Here is a 20,233-nt window from a genome sequence, read left to right on the forward strand (position 1 = left end):
CGGGGCTCGGGCGCGCTGTCCGCACCTGGGCGGGCTGCCCGGGGCCTGATGGGCGCAGACCGCTGCCCGGCCGCGGGTGGCGCTGAGGAAGGAGAGGCCGGGGCGGGGCAGGGCAGGCGGGTGACCGCGCGTCTCCGAGAGGACCTCTGTCCCCTTCGGGGGCGCACCAGGGCTCCGCACAGTGACTGTAGGAAACGGTGGATGTGATGTGTCCCGTGCCTGGGTGAGTACGGCATTCGAAAGGAAGGCTTCCCGCTCTCACAGGTGACTCCTCACTGCAGGCAAGACTCTCGAGGCTTTTGTGGCCACGGAGCGGGCACTCCTCGGTGGGTGCCATCATCGCAGAGCAGCCCACAGGACGCGTTTGTAGGCCACAGTGCCAGCCCAGAGGCTGGATCCACCAGGCAGACCAGCACCTACAAGAGGCCTGTGCTGCGGGAAGGAGGAAGTACAGATTAGCTGTGCTCACAGCAGCTTGTATGAAGTGAGTAAACACACCATAGTGTTTCTCTCATGCGAAGTTTCCTTAAGTGCAGGGGGAAAAAAAGTGCCTTTATTTCCCTACTGCCAGCTGCATAAGAAGATAGAGTGAATAATTTAAGCCCATCCTTCATTCATGACAAGGAAATCATAGTTAAAGAGTAGGGTTAGGAAACAGTATCTCCTCCTGCTATTTTATGAAAAGGAAGATTTTAGCTCTGGTAGTTTACAAGTGAGTTACCCAGAAGTGGGAGCTGAGAATCAAACCTAGCAGTGAACCCAAACAGTTGCGAGTTGCTCAGTGTCAGTTTCAGGAAGATGCTTCTTCATTAACAAAGGGAATTGCCTCAACCAGTGGGCCACCAGTCATAGTGGTGTGGACAAACACTGGTGATACATTTCTCTATATGGAGTGAATGCATATGTGTATTATGTGTCCTAACAATTGAAGAAGACAATAAGAAAGCTGATGGAGTGAAGAAATGTTCATTTTGTGAATGGAAATGAACCAATGTTGATGGCAATATGTGGAGAGAGTTGCTTTTTTTTATATGCAATAGTACACCTCTTCCTGAGTTACAAAAAGGAGTTATGGGTTTTGCTTACCTTTAAAAGGCACTTACAGTTTCTCACATGGAAAATATTCTACTGGAAGTACGTATTCCTTCAAATCTGTCATAAAGGCATTGCAAAGGTGACAGTTATTCTAGCATAAGCAGTTCTTATGCACCAAACAAATGATTTTTTCATATTCATTCTAAAGTAGGCAGTGTTTTTCCTCACAAGTTATAACTGAGGGTAGGCAAATATCCTAACCACCTCTTAATTTAAGTAATACGTTTTGCCATCAAAACTTGCTGCATGCTAGATGTAATGAGGAGCTCATGAGTATGAATCCATTTGTGAAAAGTACTTTATTGTTCCCCAAATAACTGACATGTTGCCTGCAGTGTACAATTATTCAAGAGAATTTTCTGATTCAATTAAAGAGAATGGAAAGGCCTTAACAAACTTGTTTATCTGGTTTGTCTGTTTACCTGTTCATTGTTTCAGATCCAGGGGGCATAGTTTCTCTCATCACTTTGGAACTTCACAAGTTAATTAATTATCTAATACAATTGACATGCACATTATCATGCGAATCACACCAGGTGTAAATGTCTTTTTGCACACTGAAAGCTCTAAAAGACCAAATAGTCTTTCCTTCATCATCACTCGAAGTACAGTGAGCTGTAAGTTTCCAAATTACCACATGCTCTTCATAGACTATCATGAGCAGACAAAACCTCTATGGTTCGAATAAAAGTCAAGCAGAGAAAAAAAATTAAACTAAAACTGAATCTTTTCAAAAGGAAAATCTGTTTCCACTTATGTGAAGGAAGTCCTTAAAGAAAAGATCTAATCTTTTTTAAGTCACTACTCCAGAAATAGACCAAGAGGTTCTTCAAGGCTTTCTGTTCTACTATTTTAGGTTCAGAGATGTTGGTAAGTATAACAGATACCAGCGTTTCCTCTGTCAGTGCAGACTTGCAGAATATCTTTACCACACACCAAAAAATAACCCAAACAACCAAACCCAAAAAACCACTAGCACATTAAAATCTCTATGTAAATAAGAATATGAAATTCAGCTGCTCTAGTTCCTTTTTTTTCCTTTCTTTTTTTTCCTTTTTTTTTTTTCTATAGTTCATGTAGTTAAGCTCAGATGCGTTGTGTTGATTTCCCTTGGAAAAAGTTACCCTGAGCCAAAACCTGTCCTATGCCCTTTGTTCAGCTCTTACATTGTTAGTTCTCGTTGGGTATCTCGATGTAAAAATGTGCCTCTTTTTGCAGCTGTTAGTCTACAGCTGTGAACCACAGCAAATGGGCACCTCTCTGTTTGTTCTGGAGGTTTTTAAGTATCCCAGGTAGTGCAAAATAAATCAGTAAAGCAAACTGTCCTGGTTTCAAATGGGATAGAGTTAATTTCCTTTATAGTAACTGGTACATTGCTGGATTTAGTATGAGAATAATGTTGGCAACAGGCTGATGTTTTAGTTGGGTTTGAGTTGTTCTTACTCTAAATCAAGGACTTTTCAGCTTCCTGTGCTCTGCCAGTGAGGAGGTGCACAAGAATGGAGGGGATCATGGCCAGGACTGCTGACTCAAACTGTCCAAAGGGATATTTCATGCCACAGAACATCATGCCCAGTACATTAATGGGGAAGGAGCTGGCCATGAGGTGCCAATGGCTGCTGGGAGACAGGCTGGGCATCAGGCAGTGGGTGATGAACAATTGTACTGTGCACTTCTTGTTTCTCTTGGGTTTTATTTCTCTCTCCATTACAATTAGTAGTAATAGTGTCTAATTGTTAATATATTTTGTATTTTGTTTCAAATATTAAATTGTTTGTATCTCAGCCCATGAGGTTTGCATTTTCTATCCACTTTTTTCCTCACTGGGGCAGGGGTGGGGGAGTGAACAAGCAGCTGCTGGGACTTAGATGCTACCTGAGGTTAAACCACGGCAGTGTGTTGTCTTAATTCAATCCTGAATGTCTCACTTGGCTGTAGACTGCAAGAAGAAAGTACTGCACACCAAAACTCTAAAGTTAGAGAGCAGGAGGATTAATTACAGAAATTACTCCAAATCCCAAAAGGCTTGACAGACCAAACTTTATTATAACCACATAGTTGCTATGAAAAGTTGTGAACAAAAAAATTTAATTGTGCTGGTATGTGCATGGCAATGAATATGATTTCCTAATAAGTTTGACTGTATGAAAAATAATCCCCAGTCATGTAAAGATATTCTTACATCTTGATATGGATATTTTATATTTAATAATTATAAATATTACACATAATTATTTAAGATTAAATGTAATAAATGTTAAATCATGTAATGAGGCAATAAATAGAATTGGTCTGAATTTTAAAAAAGATAGAAACAAGCCAGTAAAGACCAAGGTGACAACAAACTATTTCTGGGCACAACTAGACATAGCTTTAACTTTTATTATTTTTTATTTAATAAGAGATGAGAAAATAGTCACATATCTAATGGGGTACCCACTTCTAATATCTTTTTTGTTTGAAGAAATAGATCAGAAATTCCAGGAATGTCTATAGATGGAACACAACTTTCTAATGCTTCCAGCTTCTGATTCTCTAGGCTTCATAAGGTATAGCAATGGAAAAATAAGTTTACTTTCCTGGAAATCTTCTTTTTTGTGTAGAAAGGGAGATGTGAGAATTTTCATCAATAGTTTTTGTCTGAAAGGAATGATCAAATTTTTCTTCAAGGAATCTTGTAAATATTTACATCTACACCTATACACAAACATATTCATAGGTTTGTGATGGAGAAGTGATGGTCTGTGACATGATTAACAATGTGCAAAAACTTCTGAACTCTACTGTTATTTTCTTCAAATCAACATGAATGGCGGTAGATGACTCATCCTGCAAAGTCCAGACTCGTTGGTTTCAAACACTTCCATTGGAACTTCCTTGCCTGACTTTGGGGTCTTGGTGGTACTTATTTATTTCTGTATGAGTCAGAAGTTCTGAGTAATGTTTCTGCTTAGTTGACTACAGAAGACAAAGCTCCACAAAAACTTTTGGAGTCACATGTCAGGAAAAGAAGAGAGAGAAAGAAAGAAAAAAAAAAAAAAACAAGGATATGGATAGTAGGATGACCAGACCTTAGAGATGGAAAATTCATAGGTTTGGTTAGTCAGTAAGTTAAGATACACCAACTCCTAGAATTGAAAAACTGTTGAAAATTTTAACTAAAATTAATATATAAAGGGAGGCAGAAACAATGCCTTCACTGAAGAGTAGAAAGGTAAAAACATTTCATAAGCTCACATTTTTGGCAAAAGCCAAGGAGCAAAGGAAGTATCAGCCGAAGATGAGAAAGCTCTTACCAAGTTTTGCAGATGTTTAAACAGCTATCTAGTTAATAGCAAATGACAAATCACAGACCTTGAGACATTTAGCCCTTTTTCCAACTGTCCCTACAACACTCCTGGCCAATGTTCATCAACCTGTTGTAAAAGTACTTTGTTGATGAAAATCAAGGAGTTTCTTATGGGCTGTTTTGCTACTCTCACTAAAAGAATTATTTCACCTATTATTTTCCTCATATCCTATCACCTAAAAGGAATTTATTCCTTTCCTCTGTGCAACTACCTATAAAATTATTTGAACACTAGTTTCGTCTCTCACCACCAGTCTTCTCTACACTAAGGCACCTGAATTCCTTCAGTCTTTTTCCACAAATTGTGATTTCTCGACACAGTGTCAATAAGCATGAAGTCACCACTCAAGGGACAGAGGGATCTTGGAAAAGCTCTAAGAGCACTGTGTCTGGGTTATGGCTTCTCTCTATTTAACAGCTTCAGAAACTCCCACGAGTTTCTTTTTTTTTTTTTTTCCCCCTTAGTAACTGTCTTTTCTTTCCAAAAGAATCTCAAATTCCCTACAATATGACCTGAGTAATATTGTCCAGTTCAAATGATGTCTGGAGTGTGAAAAATAGCATCAACATCAGGTTTATAGTAAGCTGAGAATAGGTACTGATTAATTTAGGAGGTCTTTTGAGGAGAAATGTGACAGTGTATGTCTGCCTACTTTGCTAGGAGAAGAAGGGTTAGTTGGTAGTATAGAGCACCAAAGTATTGATGCTATGAGATACGGAATCTAAAAAGGAAAATTTTACCTCATTATGTAAAGAGAATTTTGCTGCCAGGCCTCATAATATGTGTATAATTCCATTTTGCAAAAAGCTTCCTGATACCTGGCTTGTGAGGATAAGATCCATAGTGAATAAGGTACAAAAGTGAAAAGCAAGATTGCTGCATGGTCTCATGATTAAGTTTGTAAAAATGGATTCTAGTCTTCAGAAAGAAGTTACAGCCAAGATGGAAGTTTCAGGTTACCAGGCAATAGAAAATACGTGTTCACTTCCAGCTGCACTATAGACTGCTGGTCTGATTTTAAGGTGAATACACTATTTCTGTGCCTTGGTTTTCCATTTGTAATGACTCATTGTGAGTCATGAGTGGATGACTCAGAGATTGTGGACACTACAGCTCCTATGGATTGAAATCAGAGCCAGCCTGAAAGGTACTGATATGGATTTTCCTGCAATGCACAGGACCCTGAATGACAAGCTGTACACATGCAGTGCAGTTCATGCAGGTCTGCTGTAATTTCCTTTTCTGCCTGAGGCTGATTTTCAGCATGCATATTGTTATAACCTTTACACATCTGAAAAATGTAGTACTTCTTTTTCTGTTTTGTTTCATCTGTGGTGTTCTTCAGGCAATTAGATGAGCTACAGTTATAGCATTCACATTTTTCATGGAACATAGCACAGTGGAGCTTCTGGTACAACTCTAGTACAGCGTAGAGGTGTACTTGTAAAAAAATATAACTGACTTAGTTTTCAATAAGCTTTGTGTCATTTTAATGTACAAGCTAGGTCCTTTTAAATTATTGACTATTACCATTACTTCTTGCCTTTAAATTTTGACATTCCCTCTACCAACTCTCCAATTCCATAAGAATTTCAGATGTTGTGACTTAACATAGGTATCTTTATCGACTACAACAACCATAATCATCTAAATACCACTATACTTCCTTCCTAAAAGTTCAGAAATGTAATTGAGAAATTCATGTTCTTCAAAGACTCAATTACTTCTATTTGTTTAATAACTTAATTCTCTAAGTGTCTACCATGTGGTTCACAACTTTACAAAAGCCAAAAAGAGCAAATTGTTGTTGTCCTCTCTCTATTATCACATACCAGTGAGAATCTCTTCCTGAATATGGACTTACCCCAGCTCAGAAGGAAAGGTTGTATATCTCTTGCTTCCATCAGACTCACCAAGTGCCTCCAGTTTTAGTCTAGTACTCCAAAATCTTGTGTCATTAGTTGTCATTTGCATTAAATACAAGGTGAAATGAAAAGCCATCCAAATATAAAAAATAAAACATTAATTTTTGGAAACTAGATGTAAAATTAAATGTTGCATCATCCCAACTAGTTATTTCATTAAACTGATTCATGACACATCTGTCCTTGCCTGGGGAGTTATATATGAATGGTACTAAATAGGTAAGTAATTGGGCTAACATTTGTTAAAATTTACCTGTTTTGGATCCACAGCAATCTCCACTGTTAGCAGGAAAGTGTGTGATCTCTTTCTATACCACTTGGTGATAGATGCAATCCCCCATGTACAACCACTCCTGCAAGTTACAAAATGCTATTCTGTGGTCATGATGTCCAGGCATCCCAAAGGTCTGCAAGGAAGTGCATCATGGTTAATTATAAGCTGCCACAACACAGAACTAATTTCTGAATAATTCAACTTTTGATATTACATTTGCAGCTGAAGCCATTTCCAAATATGAGATGGAACAAAAAAATACAGGTAGCACTGGCCTCTAACTGCATTACAATTGGATTAAAATAATTTCTTACAATGGTGCATTCTTGAGTTTCCATTAGCTGTGAATGACCTCTAATCTCTAATGTAAACTGAAAAAAAAAAAAAAAAAAAAAAAAAAGCCTCTTGCTCTGTAGTGTAAAAAAGCCTTCATACAGCAGCACTGCCATCTCCTGCTCGCTTGCTTCCATGCATGCCAGCACAAGGTTTCTGTTGCAAAGCAGCCACAGGGAAGGTGCAGTTTTCTGCTACTAGGTAACTGAGGTAGTAACATTTTCTAACACTCAGGGATAACACGTTTGTAGTTCTGCAGATGGGTACAATTTTCACAAGTAAACTTTTTTTTTAGTCTAGAAAAGTACTACAGCCATTTGTCCAAGATTTGTGATATATCGCATCCCAGCTGAACAAGAGCTCAAAATGTGTACATTTGTGGGCTTGTGCTGTACCCAATGAATACATTATACCTTTTGAATATGCTTCTGTGGAGTTAATTTGTACACAAACCAACACATTTGAACAGATCTAAAATATCCCCTGTGGTCTGCACAAGTGCTGCAAGTCCAAAGCATGAATGACGCATGCACAGGATTAATTCAATGCCATTGGGGTGTGTATGATCGTATGCAAGCATTTGTGTGGTCCATATGCAGTAGGTCCAACAGGTCCCAGATGTATCACATAAGCTCTGAATCATTAGGACACAGGCAGGATAGAGCCAGTGTACTGTCAGAACACAGAATCACAGCCATGTCAGGCTACTGGTTTATTGCTTATCATAAGCCAGGAGATGACAGTTTATGCTTCTGAGAATATTTCTACACGTTTACAGTGCCTGGTGCAGGGTCTCTTGCAGTTAGTCCTGTGCCCACTGAACTCTCTCTGCTGTGCTAAGGCATTATAGATATGGACCCTATGACTCAAACCTGGTCCTGCTTAGGGATTCAGTTCTGGTACTGACATAACCTCTAACTTGACCAAGCCCTGCTGCAGACTCAGCTTGTTGCCACCACCATTGCCAGTTCAAACCAGGCACATCTCTTCCACAAATTGCTACGTGCTGGGCTCAGAAATGCCAGAGAATGTTACACTTCTGCTTTTGCTTCTGGCTTGGAATAGAGCTAGATAAGAGATTAGGACAGAGGTTTCTACTAGACTGTTCTTGAACCTGGAAAGCTTCCCAAACCAGAACCTACCATGAATCATACAGATGATCCAATTGCTCTTGGATACCTGAATTCTTTCCTAGGACAATCACATTCAATACACAGAGAACAGAAAATTGCATCCAAAGCAACAAAGCATGGAATGATGGGTAAGGAACACAATAGTGGATATAAATGATAGTTGCCTAATATAGATTTTCCCTTCCCACAGAACCACAAAGTTTCATTATTCTCATTCTTCCCTCCTTTGGAGGCATATTTATTGTTAAAAACAAGTTAAGAGCTATTGAAGACATTGGCAGGTACTGAAAAACAGTTCTGTTGCTTACTAGCCCAAATCTCTAGTAAGGTAAAAAGGTAGAAGAAAGTCCTATAAACCATTTTGGTGGGATCTCAGTTCACACTCAGTTAATTGGCCTGTTTTGTAGGATTTAATCTGGTGGCATAAGAACCTTGAAATAAATCTCTTAGCTACAATTAGAGATGAAGGAGAGATTAGCACAGGCAGACTTGAAGTGGTTTTCTCCATCTCCATTAGTGAGTCAGTGTGAAGACAGAGCAACTACAGAGACATCAGGAAATCAGTATTTCAGTCATCCTCAGGATGTCCAATTCAGGTATTTTCTCCCTTGAATTCAAGTTACCAGTTTCAAGATCCTGTTCAGTCCTCTGAAGCAGGTTAGTGGTTTCTTTTATAATGTCACATACGGCAATGTATGTTTAGCTAAAATAGCAGATTTTAGCAAACTCAATAAGATAAGATGTGGCTTGTTTATGACAAAATTGCAAAATTTCTTTGAACAATTTGTATCTAATAAGTAAATATTAAAAAATAGCTGTGCTATGTCTTCTTCAATATAGTTAGGGGAGTTTGATAGCAAAGGAACAGCTAGGTGACATCTTGGAAGCAAATTGCATGGTGATGGAAGCTGTGTTTAAAGTTAAATAAATTTTAATTAGACAAAGAAAGCTTGAGAACAGTATTGATAGTATGGGAGAGATTTCAAAATTTTTTTGTCTTCTTTTGTTGAAAGAAGTATTTCTCCCTTTATAGAATAAAACCCATTTTGCTGTCCCATAGCTGGGGAAAGTATGTCTGTGTGTATATGATTCATAACTCCAGAGTGGCTCACATGCAAGGGTTTCTAAGAACTATGACAGAGGCTTTAGTTCCACTGAAATGCTGGGAGCATTTGTGGCTTTACAGTAACCCACTGCCAACTAATGACTTAGAGAAGAACAGATACATGTTGCAGAGTAAGACTGACATTTTTAGCTCACAATTGCAGTTCAGTTCTTTCAGCTGGAAAAACTTTCTTCATGTTGCTCAAAAAATTATACTATGGAGCTGTGCATGTGTTACAATAGATCTTACACTGATAAATGTATTCAATACTTTGTTAAACAGGGAAAGCATAATGTTATCATGCATTTATAAAATTCTTCCTGCTGTGAAGAGAGTCTTATTATCAGAAATAAATTCAGTAAACTGTTAGCATAGGTGAAAATCTTAACATCAGTATCCATGTAGAAGGCTAGGAACAAGGAACGGAATAGATAACTTGCTCATCTGTCCCAGACTCAATGCACTCAAGGTTTCATGAGAAGTACAGTCTTTTGTCTCCCAAAGATCAATCCCAAGCTTATCAGTGACAGCCAGGGTCAGTCAACAAGTGGCCTTTGAACTACAGCAACCAGTCATGCCATCCCTTTTTCTCTGGCACTAGGACTCCATGAAATCACAGATCTTATGCTGCAAGAAGCTAAGACTACCTCATGAGAATTTCTGGAGACAAGGAATTACTAGGAGAATTTTTCTTGCACAGAAGTTTTTTACTTTTTTTAAACTTTAGGCATCTGAAAATTGGGGATGGAATAGCTCCATGAGATTGAATGTATCCCTGCTTATGGAACTCAACTTCAAATTTTTTTACAGCTAGAATATGACAAAGTCTCAAATCTATACCTTCCAAAATCAACAATGCCTCTGGAGTAGATTAATTTTAAGTAGAGTAGAACTATTTACAACTTTTGTCCAAAAGTTAAAACTAAATATGTTTAGCAAGTAGAATGTTTTCAGTGACACTATAACTAAATGTGTGCTGAACAATTTTTAGGCATTGTTCAAATATGTGCACGTGTTTCACAGAAACAAATAGTGAGTGATGCATTCATGTGTGCTGGCCATTGAACATTAACTGTGTATCAGCAATCAGTAAATTTCAGAACAGATTCTTGCTGTTGTGAGCTCTGAGGCCTGAGTATCAGGGGCAAATAAATCTATTAGTAGCCATCATTTACAGTTATTTAAGGTCAAGTCACAAACTGCTTAACTGGTGAAGCAATCAAAGATACTGTCTCCAGGCTTAGAAGGCTTATTCAGGCTGTCAGCTGAATTCACAGGGAGGCTTAATTCTGTACCACCAGAGCATGATCCCTTCAAATGAGGTCTGAACAATACTGGAGAAGAATGGTGTGAAGGAAATGTTGCAATTTTATAAATTACTGTTCTCTGGACATCTCTGTGAGGTGTCTATTATTTATATGATTATCACAATATGATCACAATCAATATTCAGCCTTAATTGATAATCAACCTTAACAATCATTATTACAAGTAGGACCCTGTTTTTAAATTCAGAAAGCTGCTGGCTTCAACACCTTTGGAAATAGACTCGTAAGGAAAACAGTTTTGCATTAGTGTGCATTTTGCACACTATTTTCTATATTGTACAAAAGATACACAGAGCTGAATAGCTTTGAGAGGAATTCATTTTCTCTATAAATGCAGGAGTAAATAAATGCAACTTAAATTAATTAGATTTCACAGACCTTAAAATCTTAGTGTATGAAGATATCTAACTAGATCCTAATATGAATCACACAACCTATTCCTTGCCTGTACAAACTGAACTGATTCCTTCAGATGTAAACACATGAAGACACTGGGATTCCATTACCTTTTTAAACTGCACTCTGCAACAATCTGTTTACCCAATGCTAAGCTTCACTGCACCTGGGGATCCTTTACCAGGTCAGTGCAGCCCTACTTCTGTCCAGCTTGTCTGTCTCCAGGTGTTTTTCATGCTGTTTTAGCTGATACAAGTTTTATTCAGTAATAGCATCCACTGATTTAGCTCTGTTTTCCCAGATTTATAGGATTACACTTTACTGTTTATAAATGCCATTGTATTACTGGAATTAAATTACTGTATAATTGTATAATGCAGAGTTTTACAGTATAAAATCACTCTAATGAGAGTTGCCAAATTAGGAACAAGACAAGCAAGTTTTCTGGAGAGGAAAGAAAAAAAGAAGGCTGTATATATGTTTGTTTATTCAAATTTTGAACACAAACCTAACCATAACACAGGAATCTAATAATAATAAATACCCATAATTGTTTTAAAAAAATACAGACAACAAGTAGAAGGGAAAGACACTGGAATCTTCTGCAGGGAAAGACAGCAGACCAGTTCACTTTTAGATATCAAGTCTGCACAGAAAATTGGTCGTGACGAAAATTCATAGGAATCCAAAGTCTCTGTTCATACTATTCACTTATTTTTAATTGTTCTAGTTGGTCCTTAGAATTTTTTTTTAAGTGATTCACATTGTTACAAAATTTAAGCAATAAATTTCACTGGGGCACTCCCTTGGCAGGACTCAGAGTGCGTGAGGCTGTACAGGAAGTTCCTTTGTAGGCTCTATAAATACCTGGTCAAACAGACAGTAATCTCTCTCCCTCTTCTTCAGATTTCTACTGCACGCCTTGGATCCATGCTCCTAATCAGCTTATGAGCTTCCCTTGACCTACGCTTCTTTTCCTAATGCGTGTCTGACTATGGCTGTCCTCAAAGTCAAATTCACCAAAACCAAGCGGGATAAACTGGCTCAGATCTTATGGATCCTCAACTGGGTTTCTGTAGTGAGTGGGATCATTCTCTTCAGTCTTGGCCTCTTTCTGAAAATAGAGATCAAGAAGCGCAATGAAGTGATGGCAAAAGGGGACATTAACTCTGTCCCCAACATGCTTATCTCTGTAGGGGTCATAGCATGTATCATCAACTTTCTGGGAGGCAAAATCTGCTATGACTGCTCAGATGCAAACAAGTTCTCTCGCTGGAAACTAGTAATGCTGCCATACATTGTATGTACCTTCTGCTTCACCTTCTGCATCCTGGTGGGTGCTCTCATGTGCTATACCATGAGGAATGAGCTGGAAGAGTCTCTCTATCTGGGACTGAGGGATGCCATTAAGTTCTATAAGGACACAGACATACCTGGGCGATGTTTCTTAAAGAAAACGGTGGATTTGTTACAAATCGGATTCCGTTGCTGTGGAAACAATGGCTTTAGAGACTGGTTTGAAATTCAGTGGGTGTCTCCTCGCTATCTGAATATGGCTTCCAAGGAGGTTCTGGAGTAAGTATTTATCAGTCATAACAAAAAATTCTAGAAGACAAAGCTTGAGGCTGGAAAGCCCTTTTTTCTGGACCTTTGTATCCTAATTTTAAAAAATGTAGAATTACCAGGTTACTCACAAAATATGCTAAATACATGCACAATCAAAAGTTGCCTTTTGCTAAGCCTTTAGGGGTGCTAGGCAAAGCAAAGACGCATTTCCTTTTTCAGTGTGGTGAATTAGCTACCTCAAAATTTTAATTTCTTTTGTAGTGAGCTGATAACAGTAAGAAAAAAAGAATTGTACTATCAGTACAATGCACAGTCAATTCTAAGCACTGAAAGAACCCTCTTCTTCAAGGTATTAGACTTTGCAAACCCAAGTTCAAATCTGTATGTTCACATGTGAGAAACTGCCAACCACCACATACATTGCATAAAAAGCAGAAATCCCCCATTTCCTTCTGCTGGTGGTGCTTCACATGATGTAGCAACTGTGAAATTATATGCTCAAAAAGAAGAGTGGTAATACTTACAGAGAAGGTAAAAATTAAAACTTCCAAAAGTAGACAATCCAGCCTGTAATAATTCTTCTAAAGCTGATAAAGGTCCTCACTGACAAGAGAGTAGTAGCTTTGTATTCCCAGGAAAGACAAATGGAAAGAGCTTGACTGGCAATTGTAAATGCTGCATTTTGTTGAACTCAAAAATCAGTGACAAAAAAGCCAGAGAAACAGAGGCCAAAGGTCTTAATTTTACAAAATTTGCAATTTGAAACTGCCATCATAGCAAAGCATATATAGAGAGTGCTGCAAATATACCAGAGGGCAGGACCTAGGAGAATACAAACAAGAGGGCATCAGCATACAGAAGACACTTGTCTGTGGAAATAAAGCAATACAGGCATTCTCAAGAGAGAAGTTAGAAAGTGTCAAACAGAACAGGCTGACCAGAGCTGTTTCAACTCTTGGGTGTATGCTGAAAAGTGACATGACAACAAAGACGATCCCCAGGGATTTAAGAGTAGTAGCTTAGTGTGAGGTCAAAAGTAAAATAGACTTCCTTTTATTTCTGTGAGAGAGGCAGAAACAGCAATGTTTTACACAGGGTTTTCATTAAGCTGTGTTTTCTTCTGCAGGCTCATCTGTGTTCTGCCATTGTCTTGAGAATACGCTGTCAGTTAGCTTTTGCCCCATTTAGGCAGAAGGTGGCAGGGAAATGTGTGTGAGGAAAGTAATTTGTATATTTCTTTTGCTGTGGATAAATAGCTTAATTTTATCTTGACTGGTAGAATCCAAGTTGGTGCTGTGTAACAAAACTATACCATGACTTCCAAAAATCTGGTAGTGAAACATTTGATATGAGATCATTAGAAGCAAAGCCCAGCTGGTAATGTTCTGAGAGGATGGAGAAGGAATCAAATCTTTCTTGGTTTCAACTTGTACTCTGTGTCAGTAGTTTGTAGATCAAGAGGCAAAGCAGGTGAGATCTGACATACTGTGAACTCACATGTAACCTTTGCAAAACTGAACTTTTCACCTTCCTGCAAAACCCTCTTCTACAGTTCTATTGCCAACTCCACAATTTAACAAGGCATGGAAACAGTCAGTGGGAATGGTAGGAACATGAGGCTACAGCAGTACAATGCTACCATTGCTTTGGTTGGGTAAAAATAATCTTTGCTCAAAAGCAAATTTTTGCTTTACAATACCATACCAACTTTGAATTGCAACAGCAAATAGCAGTGAATGTGTTGCTCCACCAATACTTTTACTGAGGTCTTCCCTTCTAACAGTACCAAGACACAAATAAAATAATTTTTAAATTTGCCACTAGCAGAGGAAACATGGTGACAGAAGGATATAACCCCAGTCTGAAAACTGCTACTGTAGGCAGTAGAAAGAGGATTCCTCTTTATAACACTCCCAGAACAAAATTTTAATTGTTTTAATTGTGTTTTAATTGATGCTTGGAATCAAAAGAAAAGCTTAAGACCCAGTTTAAGAGATTGTATTTCGACCATCTTAAATGCTGTACTATATTGGGGTCATTAAATATATATAATACCCTGAAACACAGAGGGCATTTTGCCATCCCAGGTAAGATCTTCCCTTTGATAACATACCAGTCTTCCTCTCCTCTGTGAGCTTTCTCTTCTCCTCCCACATTGGAGCTCTCTGTGCCTCTCTGGCTCCCTTCCCTTCCAGTGCTTGGTTTTGCCTGTGGTCACGACATGGCTAACACACTTCAGTCTATTTTCGGTGGATTATTTGGACTCTTTTGCATTGATTCCATTCTGTTGCCATCACCAGGGATATGATGGCAACAAAATGAAAAGCTAGACTTGAAAATTGAGAAAAATTCATGCCTATCCCACTCCTAAAGGGAGTGGGAAATGGCAGGTGAACTTCCTGGTTTACCTAGAAAGATCTTTGAGGAAAATGTTTTTGAGAGAATCTTAAGTAAAACAAAAAAACACTATAACCCAAATTAAAAAGAGGAAGAAAAGGACAAGAAACAAAAAAGGAGGTTGTATTTAGTGGGCTCACAGCAATAAAAGCAATATTTCTGCCATCACAGCACTGACACAAATACTGAACTTCTTAGCAGTTTATGTTACATTTGAAGGTTGCATTTATTGATTTGAAGGTCCCAAATTCCAGATCAAGACTAGACCACAGGGTTTCTGCTCGTTCTGTTTAGCTAATGAGCTTCTTGTAATGATTTCCTTCCCCCTCATTTAGATCAGCTGTACTGGAACAGAAAAATATTATTTGCAAACATTAATAAATGAGTAAGTTTTGGAAAATACTAGAAAATTTATTATTGGTAAATAGTGAATGCTGTATATCTAAGTGAAAATTATCTATCATGTATTCTGGTCCCCTAACAAAGGGTGAATGGCCTGGACTTGATAAACCAGAACACGGTTCTCAGCCATGGGGCTGTCTCAGGAAATCAGCCTTTTCCACCAAGCATAAAAATAGATACATGCTCAGAGGCTGCTTCCCCAAGGTGTGAGAGTGTCTCTCAGCATCTTAGGTACTGTCCAGTTTCTGGAAAATTTCTTTCTCTGAAGAAAACACATGCCAAGGATTCATTTATCTTTCAGAAAATCTTGGTTAGTTAGAGACTGTGTTCTCTTCCCATCCTATGATTTTTTTTTTCCTATTCCTCTTTATGTTTCTTCTTTCACCGCTTGTTTTCCTCCTGATCTTATAGAGGAGGGAAAGGAGTATTTTTAGCAATAAATACATTTCTTAAAGTTACAGAAAGTGAAGTCACAAGAAGTAGAAACTCCCTTGTGAACCAGTCTCAAAACATGTGCTGGACCAGCCCTTGCAATGGGTACAGTGGCAAAAGACCAGCAGATGACTTCCAGTGGTTCCTGTGGCATACAAAGTTGTTCTTGTATTAGGATCCCTCTCATGGAATGATTATGTTGAAAAATTAATCCAGAAGTAGTGAAACACAGGATTTCCAAGTATATAACTTCCATTAGAATTCCACCAAGATAAACAAGTCCAAAAATTGTCTTTAGTATTCAGCACAAAGATACCTAAAAAGGCAACATCTCCTACACCACAGTTAAATATAGCAAATCCAATATTCAGTGTTCCTGCTGTAAACAACTTTTCCAGTTGAAAGTATATCCTCATTTTTCTTTTATTATGTTGGAGAGGCCTACATTGCAGCAGAATTGTGTCACTCCCTTTCCTAAAATCACAGGCACTGCCTGCTGCTGCCACCAGGTTTGTAATGCCCAGATTTTGTCCTGTTGCAGCCGTCTGAACAGCAATGTTGATGGGAAGTTCTTGGTGGATGGAGTCCCCTTCAGCTGCTGCAACCCCAGCTCCCCACGGCCCTGCATCCAGTACCAGCTGACAAACAACAGCGCTCACTACAACTACGATTTCCTCACAGAGGAGCTCAATATCTGGATGAAGGGGTGCAGACAGGCCCTGCTGGATTACTACACTGGTATCATGAGATCCATTGGCATTGCAGCATTGCTTATTTGGTTGTTCGAGGTAAGTCTCACAAAAATGCTCTCTATCAGATTAAACAATCTTCTGTCTCTCCAGGATGGAAACAATGACAGCGTAACACATGAGAAGTGCTCAGCATCCAGTATAAGGTCCACAAGCACTTCAGGAATGTTGTAGGATTTTTTTTAGCAAAGACAACGTTTCCAAAGTCCACAGAGTAGAAGGAAATCTTGTTGAGGATGAGAACTATCAGAAAGCATGTATATAATTTATAGAGCTTTCTCAACAGAATCTAGCATATTCCCTTCCCTGATGCATTTATGGGATCAGATACAGGATGGTACACACAGTGACACAACTGCAAGGAAATTTGGTGAGAAGGTCTGAGTGTTGTTTTAAGTGAGTTTTAAGAAATATATAAAATATGAGTAGGTCTTTGGCTCAATGCATTAATTTTGTTTATAATTAAAAGTGAGCATTTTATTAATATCTCAAAGCCTCCTTTTTCTATCACATAGTTTCACCATATAGATAGTACTTGCAGTCGTGGCATATCATCCTTTTAGAAGTAGGTTGGGCTACTGGTTATGCAATCAAAATAAGCACATCACAGGCAAGCTACACGCCTGCAAAGCTGCAGTGTTCCTGCTGACGTCTGTAAAGAAGAGTTCTCTGGATGTTGTCATCTGCAAGTAAAGGACTCCCCAATGGCACAGGCTCCAATACAGTTTTCTTACCTTTTTAGTATGTTTTAGTTTTCTGACTATTGCTCTATTTATTACATAAATATTAACATTGTCATTTAAGTAGTTCACAACAGTCCTCAGGCAGTTCTAGGAGGGATTGTGGTGCCAGAAATAACCTGAAGCATGTGAAAAGCTGTGAGGCAGCTCTCTGTGTTCCCTAAATATTGACAAGCTGATCTTGATTCCAACAGAGCAATGAAAGTGGGGCTTTTTCCTAAGCTTAGACTTGAGCCTCTGCTATAGGCCATCCTTCTTAATTTTCATGCCTTGGCATGTTTGATACATATGGCTTACACAGAAATGATTAAACCTCCTTGGAAGAAATATTGATTTAATCAATGTTTTCAGTGGAAAAAAAAATCCACTGAAATTAACATACTACAATTTTTTCTCTTTCCCAGTAACTGATGGTTCCATCAATTGATCATCAATTCTACATCAGTTAGTTGCAGTTTCTGAGGCTACAAGGTTACCAGTAATTCTAGGTATTTATATGCAAGGAGGATTGCTACCTGAAGAATAAAGAGAGAATCAATCCATCTCTCCCTGCTATCTTACTTTTAAAATGTAATTAACTGAAAAAGTGGTTAGACATATTGCTTGGATAAAGAGTCTGCTTTACACAGTTATGAGGCCTGTAAATACACAAGTCAGAAAACTGACTGAGTGATAGGACTGAGGCTGCAATTTCAGCTGTTTAACCATTAACTGTTTCTTACAGCTCTCTGTACTGATTGGTGTCCGGTACCTACAGACAGCCATGAAGAATGTCCTTCTGCTAGGAGATCTGGAGGGGGAATCAGATGGTTGGCTACTAGAAAATAGTTTTGTGGAAACTGCCAAATACAACATCAGCATCATTAAGAATCTTGGCAAAGCCAACCAGATCTCCACTGTCTCAGGCATGAATGACCCCAATATTAATGTTCAAAACACAGACTGTGACAAAACTAATATTACAACAAAATCTATCCCTGCAGCTAGGTAGGCAAATCTTTCAAGAAATGACATCACAAGTGTAGCTTTGTTCTATTACAGTCCTACAGTCACCAGATTTTATCTGGTGGGGAAAAAAAAGGTAGAAAAACTAGCAAAACAATTGAACAAACCAGACTGGTGACCGCTCCAAAAATGTTGATACTTCTTTGGATAGATGTGTTTTTACTTGTAAAATCCCTGATTCTCAACACTGCAAGAAACTTCTGGAATTTCCCCCACTTTCTCTCCTTTACTTACAGATTTCTATCATGGTCTGAATGCATCAGAGTAAGCCTTATGCACAAATATTTCAGACAGTGTAGGTCTACATGTATTAACATACAGATTAGTTCAATAGGTACCAAAGATGTCATTACACCTATAAAAATCCCAGGAGCAGGGAAATACCAAAAGAAATTATTACACTGGATAAAAAGCTTATTTTTTAAAAAAAGACAAAAACTGAAATGAAGATTCTGCTGGTGCAAGTTAGGAAAGGGGAAATTTTAACAAAAATATACATATATTACAGCCTACAAGAATCTGCCATGTGAAATTCAGGGGAAGGCAATAAAAGTTACCACAGAAGTATTTCATTTCCCAAAATGTCTGAAGTACCTTTTTATTTTCCCCTCCAATAGTCTAGAGAAAGCTAGTTGCCCCATTTCTCTGAAAGTCAAAGGGTACAGCTGAAAGGAGTTCTCTGCTTAAGAAAACTGCCAGCTTGTGCAGGGATATTTAAACTTCCAACTAGCATGTGACAGCACACCTTCAAAAACAAGTAGATACTTCCTATGAAACAAACAATGATGATCCCAGATGCTTGAAAGCACCCAGTTTCAAAAGTACTTAGCACACTGATCCAGGGGTGGGAAGGTAAGAGGTTATTTGTAATCAATGAAGGCAGACAGACTGACAGCTCACACATCATGCCCTGCGACAGTGCTCAGGAGCTTTGTCAATGCATGGACTGAAAGCCTTCAATGCACAAAACACCTGTAGTTACAGAATGCCCTATGACTGTAACTGATCATTAATGGTCAGCAGGAAAAAAGAACCAATAAAAAACAGAGGTGGAAAGACCAAATGAAATATTTAACATGTTACTGCTGTGAGTGTATTCTTTGGATAATCAAGTAAAAGAAATTTTATCACTGAAATATTTTAAATAGAAACATTCCTGCTTTTGAAACTGTGCAAAATAACAGTAAAATTTTCTTTACCTAAATACTGTTGTATCCCATGAGAAAAAGCAAAAATTACACTATAAGGATATACTGTAAATAAATTGTTCAATGTAATAACTTGTAGTGTAATTCCAGCAGGCTATGTGCATGACCATAATTTCAACTGGAATTCCTTCACTGTCTAACACGACAGGCCTACACTTAAGTATGTTAAAACCCCTTCAAAGAACTAGATTTATAAGCTGAGACTTCTTTCTACAAGAACTGTTAATTCTTCTTCCCTTTGCACTGCACTTACCTGTATGCCTACTTCTTGTCTTCATTGCAATCACTTTGCCCAGTGGGTGATTAAAACTGGTGTGTAATTCCTTCAGCCATTTCTGAGCACCAGAAGTACTTCCAGCCTGTACCAGCTAATTATAGAGCTGCTGGTGAAAGAATGAATGCAGAAAGTTGTAGTTCCTTGAGAGATCAAGGAAAAGACACTCCTTGTATTGCAAACTAATCAGATTTTGCATGTTTTTCTTTAAGTGCAGTGTATTTTTTTTCAGATAAGTATGCCAAGTGCCACCTGTGTCAGTCAATAGCAGTCACTTCAAGACAATTTTATTCTATTTTTGGTAAAACAGTCCCAGACCTCAATAACTAAAGCTGGCAGAATTATAAGAACTGTGAGCTTACTCTTTTGATAGCTTTCTAGTTAATGGGTTTGTCAAGAATCTGCTCTGAAAAAAACAGATTTGGAAGGAAGAGTGAACTAATGATCCAGCCTCAGCATCTCTGTCAAGACAAAAAATGCCATTCAGCAGCAGCTGCAACACATTACCACAAAGAGCAGAG

General features: G+C 38.4%; 1 protein-coding gene across 1 annotated transcript; it reads left to right on the forward strand.

Annotated features, from left to right (window-relative positions):
• Positions 1–134: 134 nt before the first annotated feature.
• Positions 135–19,305, forward strand: LOC132329012 (photoreceptor outer segment membrane glycoprotein 2). The gene is made up of 4 exons (XM_059849565.1): positions 135–223; positions 11,846–12,514; positions 16,278–16,524; positions 17,950–19,305. The coding sequence occupies exons 2-4, from the start codon at positions 11,934–11,936 to the stop codon at positions 18,214–18,216; spliced, it is 1,095 nt and encodes a 364-aa protein (XP_059705548.1). The 5' UTR covers positions 135–223; positions 11,846–11,933; the 3' UTR covers positions 18,217–19,305.
• The last annotated feature ends 928 nt before the right edge of the window (positions 19,306–20,233 follow it).

This window comes from Haemorhous mexicanus, chromosome 6, assembly GCF_027477595.1.
Source record: "Haemorhous mexicanus isolate bHaeMex1 chromosome 6, bHaeMex1.pri, whole genome shotgun sequence".
NCBI lineage: Eukaryota > Metazoa > Chordata > Aves > Passeriformes > Fringillidae > Haemorhous > Haemorhous mexicanus.